The 12,674-nt window shown below is 39.1% G+C and overlaps 1 protein-coding gene across 6 annotated transcripts in view; it reads right to left on the minus strand.

Moving 5' to 3' along the window:
- The window catches only part of rasal2 (RAS protein activator like 2), a 77,729-nt gene that overhangs the window by 25,514 nt on the left and 39,541 nt on the right, over positions 1–12,674 (minus strand). The window contains exon 1 of one of the 6 annotated variants that reach the window (XM_084120102.1): positions 1,374–1,979. The exons of the other annotated variants lie outside the window; for them this stretch is intronic. Coding sequence (XP_083976228.1) covers positions 1,374–1,395 — 22 coding nt within the window. The 5' untranslated portion in view covers positions 1,396–1,979. Of the gene's footprint in view, positions 1–1,373; positions 1,980–12,674 lie in introns of those variants that run through there. 6 annotated transcript variants of the gene reach the window in all.

Here is a 12,674-nt window from a genome sequence, read left to right on the forward strand (position 1 = left end):
AGATCACCCCATAATGAGTTAATTCACCCTGAGAAATAAAAACCCAGTCCATCAAGTAGGAATAGCCAGCCACAGAACTTCCGCCTCTCAGCGTCTGCACTGAATCAAAAAACACTGTTGAAATTGACCCAGAGGCCTTTTGGCCAAGACGCTGGTTCTGGTTTCAGCTTGCAGGCCTCAGTGGATCCATACAATACAGATTGTGCCTGGTCTGTTGGAGAGCTGCCCACTGCTGCTCAAGATCAAACCCTCCACTCACAATAAAGAGCTTAAAGAGATAGTTCGCCCCAAAATTCCAAACCCATATGACTTCATTTTTTATGTGGGATACAAAAGATATTTAGAAAGAAAAAAGGGGCCCAAAAACAAAAACTGCATCGCTTTTGACTTTCATAGAATGGTCAAAATAACACTTCTGTTGCAAAATTCCACTGAAGCGATAATGTCATCCAGGTTCGGAACAATACGAGGGTGAGTAAATTATATAACATTTTAATTGTTGGTTGAACTATTGCTTTAATATCTTGGAATACACATACACTCAACCAACCTCTTATCAAATGAACAGGACGTAATGTCTCTTAAACTACACATCAGTCACACTCGCATTTGGCTGATATCCAGAGAGCCATTGATTAACGGCTAAATTTAGCAGTTCAACCTGTTTTGCAGCCCAGGAGTGGTCAAATCAAATTCTGTGCAGTCCGTCCGACTTTTGATATTTAAAGATTAAGAAAATTTTTCATACAGCATAAATTGCTCAGCTGCCCTTAAGAAAAAAAGTGTGCATGCGATTAAATTTGTATTAAAACATATGAGATCAGAACACTGCTTCACAAAAACAGCAACTTCTCATGTCTTCTCCTTTGCAGCCAGAGCTGGGTTTTGAAGACTGCCTATTGTATTAAAAAGCTCCTCGGATCTAACTCTTACGTACATCTCTCACACTCTCCGTGAAGTTGCTGCTTGCATTAGAGCTCTGCAGTGCCGAACTTGACAAATCGCAGCAATCCCTATGACTAAGCACAGTTGTACTTATATAATCTTGGCACTAGCAAAACCAAGACCATAGGTTCAAATCCCAGGTAATGCACACAGTGATAAAACATACATTTTGAATGCACTTTATGTCACTTTGGATAAAAGCAAGATGCATAAACATGAGTAAATGCAAATCAAAACAGCAAAACATCTCCTCACTTCGCCTCTGAACTTATCAAACAGGAAATGACTTGTAACAGCATATTCAACCCAACTTCAATCATTATGGATTTTTTAATGACCCTCCAGTCAGAGCAGGACGATAACTTAATCTTATAAAAGTTAATCTAATAACACGCAGCTGAGAAAGAGGAAGAGAGAGAGCAAGATACCTCTATCACAGCTGTTGCCCATCACCTGCTGAATAAATGGAGTTGGTCACCATTGGATTGGCTGGAGAGTGACCATCACCCTCATCCAATGAGCTTGAGCGCCTTCCCTTTAATTGTCCATCACTCTGAGAGAGATTCCGCCGCACTGATAAACTGCAGCCTCTTCATTGTCCTGCTGTGGCTCACTGCCACATCGTACCGTCTTCCTCTCTCTCTCTCCGTACCAGCACTCCAGCGCTCTCCCTCAAAGACTGAAACGTCCTCTGCTAAACCTCTCTCTCCCGTCTTAGTCCATCCTCTTCTCTCTATCCGTTTCTCTGGGCAGCAATCCTAGTTCTCACTTTATCAGCCTCTTCCCTTTCTCTTTTCTGGCAGACCAGCGGAAAAGATTTTACCGCATTTACTCAATCAATCGCTGTAACCTCACTCCTCTGTTCCTCTCAGCAGAACTGCAAGCACTTCCCATCCCTCTCTCTCTCTCTCTTCTCTCTCATTTGCTTGTTCCCCCCTCCTCAGCGCATCTGGCTCCGTCTGCCTGCTGCAGCCTTGCACATTAGGAAAAACGAAGAGGCGCTCTTTGCCTCGAGACTTTTGTTTTCATACTTCATGTGGGACACTGCTCTGGAGGCTTGTGCTGTGCCTGTGAATGCGTGTCATTGGCATGAGTTGTGTTTTAGAGGTCATTAAGGAATGGAGAAGTAAAATAATAGATAAGAAACACAAGCATGTGTCAGATTACACAGGTCAAAGAATGTCAGAGCTATTAGCTGGACGTGACCTACTGAAATAAGATTGCATGTGGACTGAACTGAAAGGGTATGGTGCACGACTTGATGTGCTATATTTAGCATGTCCTTCAAAATCCTTTTTAAATTGAATAAAGCAATATCAGTTGCTATCAGGAGACTGGAATCAGGAAATGATGCAAGCCAGACACAAACTAAGGCTGTTCACATTAGCACAACTAGGTGTTGGAGTGAAAAATAAATTAAATAAAAAAAATAATCACTGATAATCCGTCAAATGTTCAAATTAATAACGGCTTAAATGCATCATACTACAATAAATGTCATGGTGAACAAATTACATGTGAACTTCATCATCATAAACCTGTTGGGATCTTTACACTGCAGACGTTCAGATTTGTAAAAGGTCTGCAAAGTTTTAAAGATTAAAGTGCACGACAAATCAAGTTTCTGTCTCCTAAAAGAAAGGAGAAACGAGTTGTCAGCAGCTCCAGTCTCATTTCCTGTTACATACCTATGTAACAAATTAGCATAATGCCATCCAATGGTCTTCATTGGCTGCCCATGAACAATGTCTACTTTAAACCACCCTCAAACACTGTAGTTGCAGGAACACAGAGGCCTTGAAGAGATTGGTTTGTGTTGTTGACATGTCGAAAAGATGCTAGTTGTGTCCCAAATGACTAACTATACACTATGCACACTATTTATACTACAGAACGTCATAGAATAGGGCACAAGAACACAAATTGAGACGCACCTGCTGTTTTCAGCGCTGCAAAACTTTGCATGCACTTCAAAAGGATGAGAACCCACGATGGAATTGATACATCATGTATCATTTAAGACTGTTACAGAGGGTTGTGACATTACTTTTCTTATTTTTTTTTAGGATTCTTTGATGAATAGAAAGCATTGCATTTATTTAAAATAGAAATGTTTTGTAACACTAGTATAAATAATGTCTTTACTGTCACTTTGCAATCAATTTGCATTCTTGTTGAATAAAAGTATGAATTTCTTTCACAAAAATTCTTACTGAACCCCAAACTTATGAACAGTAGTATAAATAAATAAATAAATAAACAAACAAACAATGACTTGCAGCAATGTCTAAAATTTGACTCCCCTCCATCCCCCAATCATCTTTTGATAGTCTTAAAAATGGTAGAGCAAAAATTTTCACATCATAGCAATGCAAATAGAGACCAGCTTAGGTCTCAACTCAAGGCTTTATGATTCTTTGTACACTGCATCAGCCCCCAAAAGAAAGCAAACACAAAAAAAGGCAGCGTGGACAAACCAGCTATTCTCAGTGACTGCACATTCATTTAGTTCCCTTAAATCACAGCTATTACATCACACCTACAATTATTCCTGTCTCTCTCCTTCTCTGTAACTCAGCCCATCCATCTCCTCACTATGTGCATCCAAGGTCAGACTGTCCCTGACTGTCCTCTGTCCCCTGGCGTCAGAGTCGACAGGTCTCCCTGTAAGCCCCTCTGTGAGGCCAGCACAGCACAGCGTCTCTCCTTCTCTCCTATATCCACCAGGCTTCGACTGCCCCTGGAAATCCACTTACTGCATTGATTTGGCCCAGCCCTTCCTCGAATCAATACAGCACTGGAGATAACAGAGGGGTTAAAATGAACACAGCAAGACCTGAAACAAGGACCCAGGCTGTAATTAGAAGTGATGCCGGTGCTCTGGTGTTGGTGGATAGGAGGGTGGGGGATGGCGAGAAAGGGTGGTCCCTAGTTAGCGCAACACCACCGTATTGCCTTTTATTGCCCTCTGTTGGGCAATCAATCGGTGGTAAAATGCCATTTGGAGGGTGTAAATGAATCAATACGGATTTAGCTGATAAAAAAAAAAGAATGATTTTGCCACAATGCATTTTTCTAGAGCCAAACTCCCTGCAACATTAAGCAGAACTACACTAACATTATCCATCATTCTCTGCATGGATGAGAAGACCATCATTAAATGTATTGATATATGGATGCATTTGAAAGAGAGACAAAAACTTTTTTACGTTTTCTGTGTGGAGCTCGTCTGTGCAAAACTCTAAGCCATAATGCTAGGGTGGTTAGGTCTCTCCTTCACTGTGAATCATGAGATTTTTTTCAACCATTTCATCATCCATCAACCAGAAAAAAACAAAACTAAAAAACTAAAAAAAAAATTAAAAAAACCTGCAAGAAAACGGGTCAACTTGGCTTTCCAACACTCACTGACCTCAATTTAAGTATATCAATTTAATTAATGAATGTAATTTAATGTTATGCCATTACTTACATTTAGGATGTAAAAACACTTAAATATTAAATAAAAACATACACAAACAGTATACCATGTACACACATGCATATAACACACACACACACACACACACACACACACACACGTGTATATGTATATATATGAAGAGTTCAGATGCAAAAGCCTCTAAGTGCGATCTGAAATTTTCTTCTAGAATGATCATTTTTATCAAGCCTGTATATTTAAGTTCAGTAATTTCACTTAAATGGTAATGAAAATGACCTATTAGTTGTCATTTAAGTGAAATTACTGAACTTAAATATACGAGCTTGATAAAAATGATCATTCTAGAAGAAAATTTCAGATGGCACTTAGAGGATTTTGCATCTGAACTCTTCATATATACATTACACACACATTTATAATGTAATAATAATATACAGTATCTCACAAAAGTGAGTACACCCCTCACATTTCAGCAAACATTTTAGTATATCTACTCAAGGGACAATACTATAGAAATTAAACTTGGATATATTTTAGAGTAGTCAATGTGCTGCTTGTATAGCAGTATATATTTACTGTCCTCTGAAAATAACTCAACATACAGCCATTATTGTCAAAATAGCTGGCAACAAAAGTGAGTACACCCTAAGTGAACATGTCAAAACTGTGTCCAAAGTGTCAATATTTTGTGTGAGCACCATTGTTATCTAGCACTGCCTTAATTCTCCTGGGCATGGAGTTCACCAGAGCAGCACAGGTTGTTGCTGGGATCCTCTTCCACTCCTCTATAATGACATCATGGAGCTGTTGGATGTCTCCACCTTCCGCTTGAGGACGCCCCACAGGTGCTCAATAGGATTCAGGTCTGGACACATACTTGGCCACTCCATCAGCTTCACCTTCAGCTTCCTCAGCAAGGCAGTAGTCATCTTGGCGGTGTGTTTGGGCTCGTTATCATGCCGTTCGGCCCAGTTTCTGAAGGGAGGGCATCATGTTCTGCTTCAGAATGTCGCAGTACATGTTGGAATCCATGTTTCCCTCAATGAAGCGCAGCTCCCCAGTACCAGCAGCACATATGCAGCCCCAGACCATGACGCTACCACCACCATGCTTGACTGTAGGCGAGACACAATTTTCTTGGTACTCCTTACCAGTGTGTTGCCACACATGCTGGACAGCATCTGAGCCAAACAAGTTTATCTTAGTCTCATCAGACCACAGGACATGGTTCCAGTAATTCATGCTCTTGGACAGGTTGCTTTCAGCAAACTGTTTGCGGGCTTTCTTGTGAGCCAGCTTCAGAAGAGGCTTCCTTCTGGGACGACGGCCATGCAAACCGACTTGTTGCAGTGTGTGGTCTGTGGTCTGAGCACTGACAAGCTGACCTTCTGCTTCTGCTACATCTAAAGCAATGCTGGCAGCACTCATGCGTCTGTTTTTTGAAGCCAGCTTCTGCACCTGACGCACAGCACGAGGACTCAACTTCTTTGATTGACCCTCGCGAGGCCTGTTCCGAGTGGAACCCGTCTTGGAAAACCTCTGTATGACCCTGGCCTGTTACTGTAACTCAGTTTCAGGGTGTTACCAATCTTCTTACAGCCTAGGCCATCTTTGTGGAGAGCAACAATCCTAATTCTCAAATCCTAAGAGAGTTATTTGCCATGAGGTGCCATGTTGAACATCTAGTGGTCAGTATGAGAGAATTGTACTCAAAGCACAAATTTTAACTACTCTAATACAAGATACACACATTTGTATGGTCCTGTCAAGCAGACAAAAACATGAACATGATGAATAGGACATGTGGCTTTGCATGGTTAAACGACATACAGCTATTATCACTTTGTTGCCAGCTATTTTGACAATAATGGCTGTATGTTGAGTTATACAAGCAGCACATTGACTACTCTAAAATATATCCAAGTTTCATTTCTATAGTATAGTCCCTTGAGAAGATATACTAAAATGTTTGCTGAAATGTGAGGGGTGTATTCACTTTTGAGATACTGCATACATCACATAAAAAAATGGCAAGAAAATTTGCAATAATAGCTGGTAATTATACAGTAGTCTCCAAGAGTGTGATATATTTGCAAAAAAATTTAAAAAATTCTCACCATGTTACCAAGATTAGATGGTAAACAAACCAAGTCATTAGATGCAAACAAAAACAACTCTTTCTTGCAACAACAAAACCTCATTCAATGCTAATCCATTAAATTAAAAATTTAAAAGGTGACAAGCAAAATTAGCCACCAACTGTTCAGGTTTAAGGTATGTAAAGGATCATAATAATACATAAGATAACAGGCCCAAAACTGTCTCACTGCCCTCATCCTTCCTTGTTGTTGAGCCCTGCCCAAGAATGAGTGTTAGCAATTATTACTCATTATCCCAGCATGATTACAAGAACAAGACCTTACAGAAAGAGAAACCTTGTTTAAACTTATCAATACTACATGCCTGAACAGTATGGAATACATGAATACACTGCTTGTCAGGCCTCTCCACAACATCACAGTAAAGATGATGATACCTGATATGAAATGTGCAGGCCAGGCATTAATTATTCACATTTAGTGGAACAGCAGAGGCAACAGCGAAGTGGAGCAAAGCTCCACGCTTCCGCCACACGCAACTGCAGCATTTCTCTGCATCATAATGCTCAGAGAGGGTAAGCTATGGGAAAAACCTCTATGAAAGCCACTGCAAAACGCAGAGGGGTTTTAGTCGGTAAGTGGAAACCACTGGGCCCGGACAGGATTTTCTCACAACTACTTTTTACCCATCAGCCTGTTATCCCAATGATTGTTTTTTTGTTTTTTTAAGTCAGATATCCGCATTTTATGAGAGGTTATATTTCTTTTTATTGCTGGGTTTACGATACTTCTAAACTTCTTTATGGTGCTAAACCATATTAACAGATTGTTGGCACTACAGAACACTTCCAGAAGTGTTTACGGACTAAAGCCCTATTCGCACTGGATTAGTATTATCTGGGGACCTCGTGTAATTTAGAAATTACCCACCCACATCAGGATTTCGTGTGGCGCATTCGCACGGGATAAGTGAAGCCTGTGATTTTACTCGAATTTACTGACTTATCTCCCTGATATGATGTCAATAGGCTATTGCTTGGAAATGTCTTGTCGTTATTATAGGTCTAGCTGTATGATACATCATAAACAGAAGAATATTCTTTACCGCATGCTGCTATATGTCATCCATCTCCATCTAATCATTCTTTTTGTTTTTGCTCTTCTGATGGTTTTCAGCTTTCTCTTTCTGCAAATTGTATAGCTGTATCGTATGGTGTATAGCGATATGACCCAGCACCCAAAATACTATCAAAACACTCCAACGCAGCCTCCATTCTTCGCGAAAGATGGATAAAAAAGCACACAGGAAACAAAAACCTTGAAAAAATTATTTACGACCCGCCAAATCACAGAGATGCCGATTCGCACGGGACTAATATTATCACAGGACCTCAGTGTTTGGCGAAACATGGTAGGTCATTTGCAGGGGAATTTTTACTTCCGATTCGCACAGGATTAAGACAACAGACAACCTCCGCAATTATTACAAATTACTAGAGGTCACCAGGTAATACTTATCCCATGCGAATAGGGCTTAAGACAGCAATTTATCTCTTGCTTTGCCATTTCAGTTCAGGTCCTTCTTAAATACCATTGCTCTTGAGAATGAGTTCTCGAATGAAACAAGTGCAAACAGAAGCACAACAGTGTATCTATTCTCTTCCTTTCCTGATGACGAGACTTCTTTCACTATTTATTTTTCATCTCTCTGTTTCTATGTGATTCCAAATGTCTGGAATGTAGTGATGTCACAACACTAAGCTTAGACACTGGAGACATGCAGAACATCCTTTCCACTCATACACTCAGCAGACAGGTGTGGCGCACTATGTTAAGATCCTTGCAACTCACAGTTGCATTGCATTGTTTTAGTTTATGACGCCTCAGAATCTAAAGGTCAAACAGGTTTGGTCAAAAATGGCGGAAACCCACAGACAGGTTTTTCAAGTTTAATATCAGGTATTAAAAGAGTGGTGATGTTTAAACAAAGGGTCATATGGCGTACTAACTTCCTTTCCACTTAAAACTGAAACTCTTAGGGCTACATACACAATACAGCTAATGTATGTGATGACTGTCATGTTCAGATGATGCTATCACAAGCAAGTTTCAGGCCTAAAAATCTTGTCAGACAGGGGGCAGGGCAATGAACAACAAAGATTGAATGACTCCAAGCAGGAGTTTACATCCAAATAATATTTTTCATGACAAATCAAATTATTTCAATATGCTTTAGGAATCTCAAATCCGGAGGGAGTTTGAATGATATTTGAATGATTCTAGATAGATAGATAGATAGGTCTGAGAAAAACTCATATACAGTAACTAATAAAGTTCAAATCCAGGGTGTTGTTCTATGATTCATTTAAAGGAAGCATCCCACTGGCTTTTAATACAGGAGCATAAAAGGATAGATGACATTAAAAGGGCAAATAAATAAATAACAGCAGTGGACGCCATGAGGGGTGACCGTTAATGAAGGATAGAGGTGCAGGCAAGCGGAAGAATCGATGCTTTCTTCTACTTGATGTTAAAAGCACGATAACAACGAGCCATTGTTAATCTACATAAGGCTTAATTAAAGCGGACAAGGAAAAGGTCCCCCTTTAAAACCAGACCTCTAAAAAATTAGAAATGAAGCATTTCTGCTTCCAATTCCTCTTAACGATTCTGGTTCCATTAACAATTCCTTTAGCACTTTCATATTTCATTAGTTTATTATATATATATATATATTGTATAAAACACTACTGATTAAACTATTACAACCTAGACAGTAACAATTCCTGGTTTAAAACGACGTCATAAATAACTACACGAGATTCAGTATGCCAGTAACCTATTTGAACAATTCAATTAGTGAATCACATTTTGAACCGACTCAAAAGAGACATTTACTCGGGAGTCGGACTACTTCGGTTGGGCTGTGTGTTAGTGATTCACTACAAAGAACCGACTCTTATGCATCATCCATTGGAGAATCGGACTATGCTAGTAGTCACGCTGTATGTTTCACACAGATTCAAAGGCTGTTTTATTATTATGGTGTTCCATCCGAAACGGCGGGAAAATACGTTCATGAAACATCCACATCATGAAATGAGAAAGAACCGTTTATCGATTGCGAATCATAAACAGAAACGTAACGTTAAATAGTATCGGCTACAAACGTGAAGAAGTTTCTACTTCAGACAACTGTTGAATACGCACCACATCGTCAGTAGGCTTCATTAGCACGGGGAATAACAACAAGGGTGGAAATCTCATTTAAAATGTGGTGGTCGAACTGCAAGGAGAAATAACGTTACAAATCCTAGTGGAGGACCGAACGATCAAATATGCGGCGGCAATTCAAACTCAGTACAACTTACTGCCGTACACAACCGTTGAATATAAAGTGCTTCGGAAAACATACCTATAAACTCCATGGTTGATATCGATCCCGCAATCAGTTATAGTCACATCCCTCCAAGAAAACAAAATGAAACAATCCCAGAGAGCAGATGAGATGAGATGAGCCGAGCCGGTGTTCAGTGAGTGAAGTCTCTCACACCCCCTTCACTCAGTCGAAACACTCACTGAGGAATGCAGTAAAGCCTGAGTCCGCTCCAGTCAAACCCACTCTGTTTTTCTCCGTGTCTATTGAAAATCACAACAATGGCTGTCCTTTCAAAAGGATCCTTTAATCTATAGACGACAGCACACTGTCCATCTTCAGACATTAAATTACCAGGAATGTATATCACACTTACAACTATATACATAGCCTACACACACTCTTTATACTCAGTCATCATTATACGGGAAAAAAGATGCAAGGATGGGATGACAGTCCCTAAGATCAAATTTTTTGAAGAAATAAAACCATAATAAATAGCCTATAGCATTGATTATGATAATCGACATGACCAGAAATATAAAAGTATGGTTGCACTATTGTATTTCACTCATTGTGTAACACATTTCACCTGTTACATGCGTGAGAAAGGACAGGAAAATCTCAGTGGTGCATAACAATATAGTGGAATGAATGGGGGAAGTGAAGCAGCTGGATGTACAACTCGACTCGATTTTTCTGAGCAACAGCATTGTGTTGAATGCTATTTCATACTGTATAGGTGGATTCAAAATAAACCAATTAGACAATGTCATAAGAAAGCAAAAAAAAATACTGTAACTAGATTTGCATTTTCAAAAGACATGTAATTCATCAAAAGTTTGGTTTATATTTTAAATAAGCTTAGGATTTAGGGTTTGGTTCAGTGTAAATTAAATTTGGTTACTGTGTAAAATATGATAGATAGTTAACCCACAGAGTCCTTGTTTAAATCAATTAAATAATGCCTATTTTTCACTTAATATGGGATATTATTGAAGCTACATATAACTGCAGCTCACACTGTGAAATGTATCATGGCAACAAGTCTGGCAGGGAAATATTTGCAATTTGAATCTCCCAGCATGCCAAAGTCACACAATATGTTCACTGCCGACTGGCATCATTGCTGACTGTTTTAAAAACAAAATTTAGCCATTTTCAGGTATTTGATCTATAGTTTTCCCTTCCAATTCTAAGGAAATTTAGAGATAAATGTTGCAACAATGCAAAAAATGCATCAGAATGTTTCAGAAATGCATACTTGGCGATTAACAATTTTTAATGTTACCCACACAACAGAGTCGATACATTAAATCAAATATAAAATAATTCAAATAATTTTTAACAGATTAAAATTTATAGAGTGCAAGATGGTTGTTTGGAGATGAACAAACTGAAGCTTCTGTCTTCTAGCTCACTGGCAAAGCTTTTATAGAGGTCAAAGCAAATATGTATTTGGAGTTACTTTATGGGGAGTCTGTGAGGTGCAGGAATATTACAGGATCCTGATACTTTAGTTTAGAGAATGACAGAGGAATGCTCTGGGATGAACATATCCAAAATCCAGGGCTTCTAACTTGCTGGGAAGGGTTAGGGAAAATTAAAGCGTACAGAAATTTCGTAACCCTAAAAACCCAGCATTGCAATTTATTTGTTTTACTCTACTCTAAACTAATGGCTCCCTAAAAACATGGTCAAGAAGAAAAATGCAACAAGAAAAATTATGGTCTTAATATTAAAAATATTACAAAAAAAATATTACAATGACTTCAATCTTAAAGAGCAGATACTAATATTAAATATGATGCATACCCTAGAACTTCATTCTTATGGAAGCTTATGGGTAGCAATATTCAATTTGAAATGTAATATGCAAAATGGCAATGCAATATGTAAAATGCAATGCATTTCTGTATTTAAATTTACATTTTCCATACCATATGTGCAACGTTTGGAGCAAAATGATCATTCAGATTCACTAATATAATTTACATTTGTTATTTCCTACACTAGTTTTGACATATAATTTAAACATATATTTTAACCACCAGGTGCTGGTGGTGTGATGGATATTTTCTTGCCACACTTTGGGCTGCTTAGTACCAATTGAGCATCGTTTAAAAGCCACAGCCACAGCCTGCCTAATGTTGCTGACCATGTGTCCATCCCTTTATGACCGCAGTTTACCATCTTCTAATGGCTACTTCAGCAGGATAACGCATATGTCACAAAGCTCAAATCATCTCAAACTGACTTCATGAACATGGCAATAGCCCCTTTCACACATACAGTCCTTACTGGTAAATTACCAGTAAATTACTAGTAAGAGATCTTGTGTGAACAGGACCTTTTCAAAAATACCGGTAAATTGGTCCCGGCAATTTACCAGTAAGGGAAGTTGTAACATTACCAGTAAAGGAAGTTGTAACATCATCCCATTATGCCTTTCACTCAGATGTCAAAAAATGTTGTCAAACTGAACAGATAGTGAAACTAAAGCTCTTCTCCTCATGCGGGCGGATGAAGACAACGGCGCAGTGTTTAAAGATCATTTCCGATGACTGACATCACAGAATTTACCGGTATTTTGGAATGGTCTCTAACCAGTAAAAAGCCAGAATGTCATTGCTTGCGTGAACAGCATATTTGTGTATTACCGGTAAAGCAAATCTGTCAATTTTACGGTAATTTACTGGGATTGCTGTGTGAAAGGGACTAATGAGTTCACTATACTCAAATGGCCTCCACAGTCACCAGATCTCAATCCAATGGAGCACCTTTGGGATGTGCTGGAACAGGAGTTGTGTGG

The sequence above is a fragment of the Abramis brama genome (assembly GCF_963993115.1).
Source record: "Abramis brama genome assembly, chromosome: 7".
Taxonomy (NCBI): Eukaryota; Metazoa; Chordata; class Actinopteri; order Cypriniformes; family Leuciscidae; genus Abramis; species Abramis brama.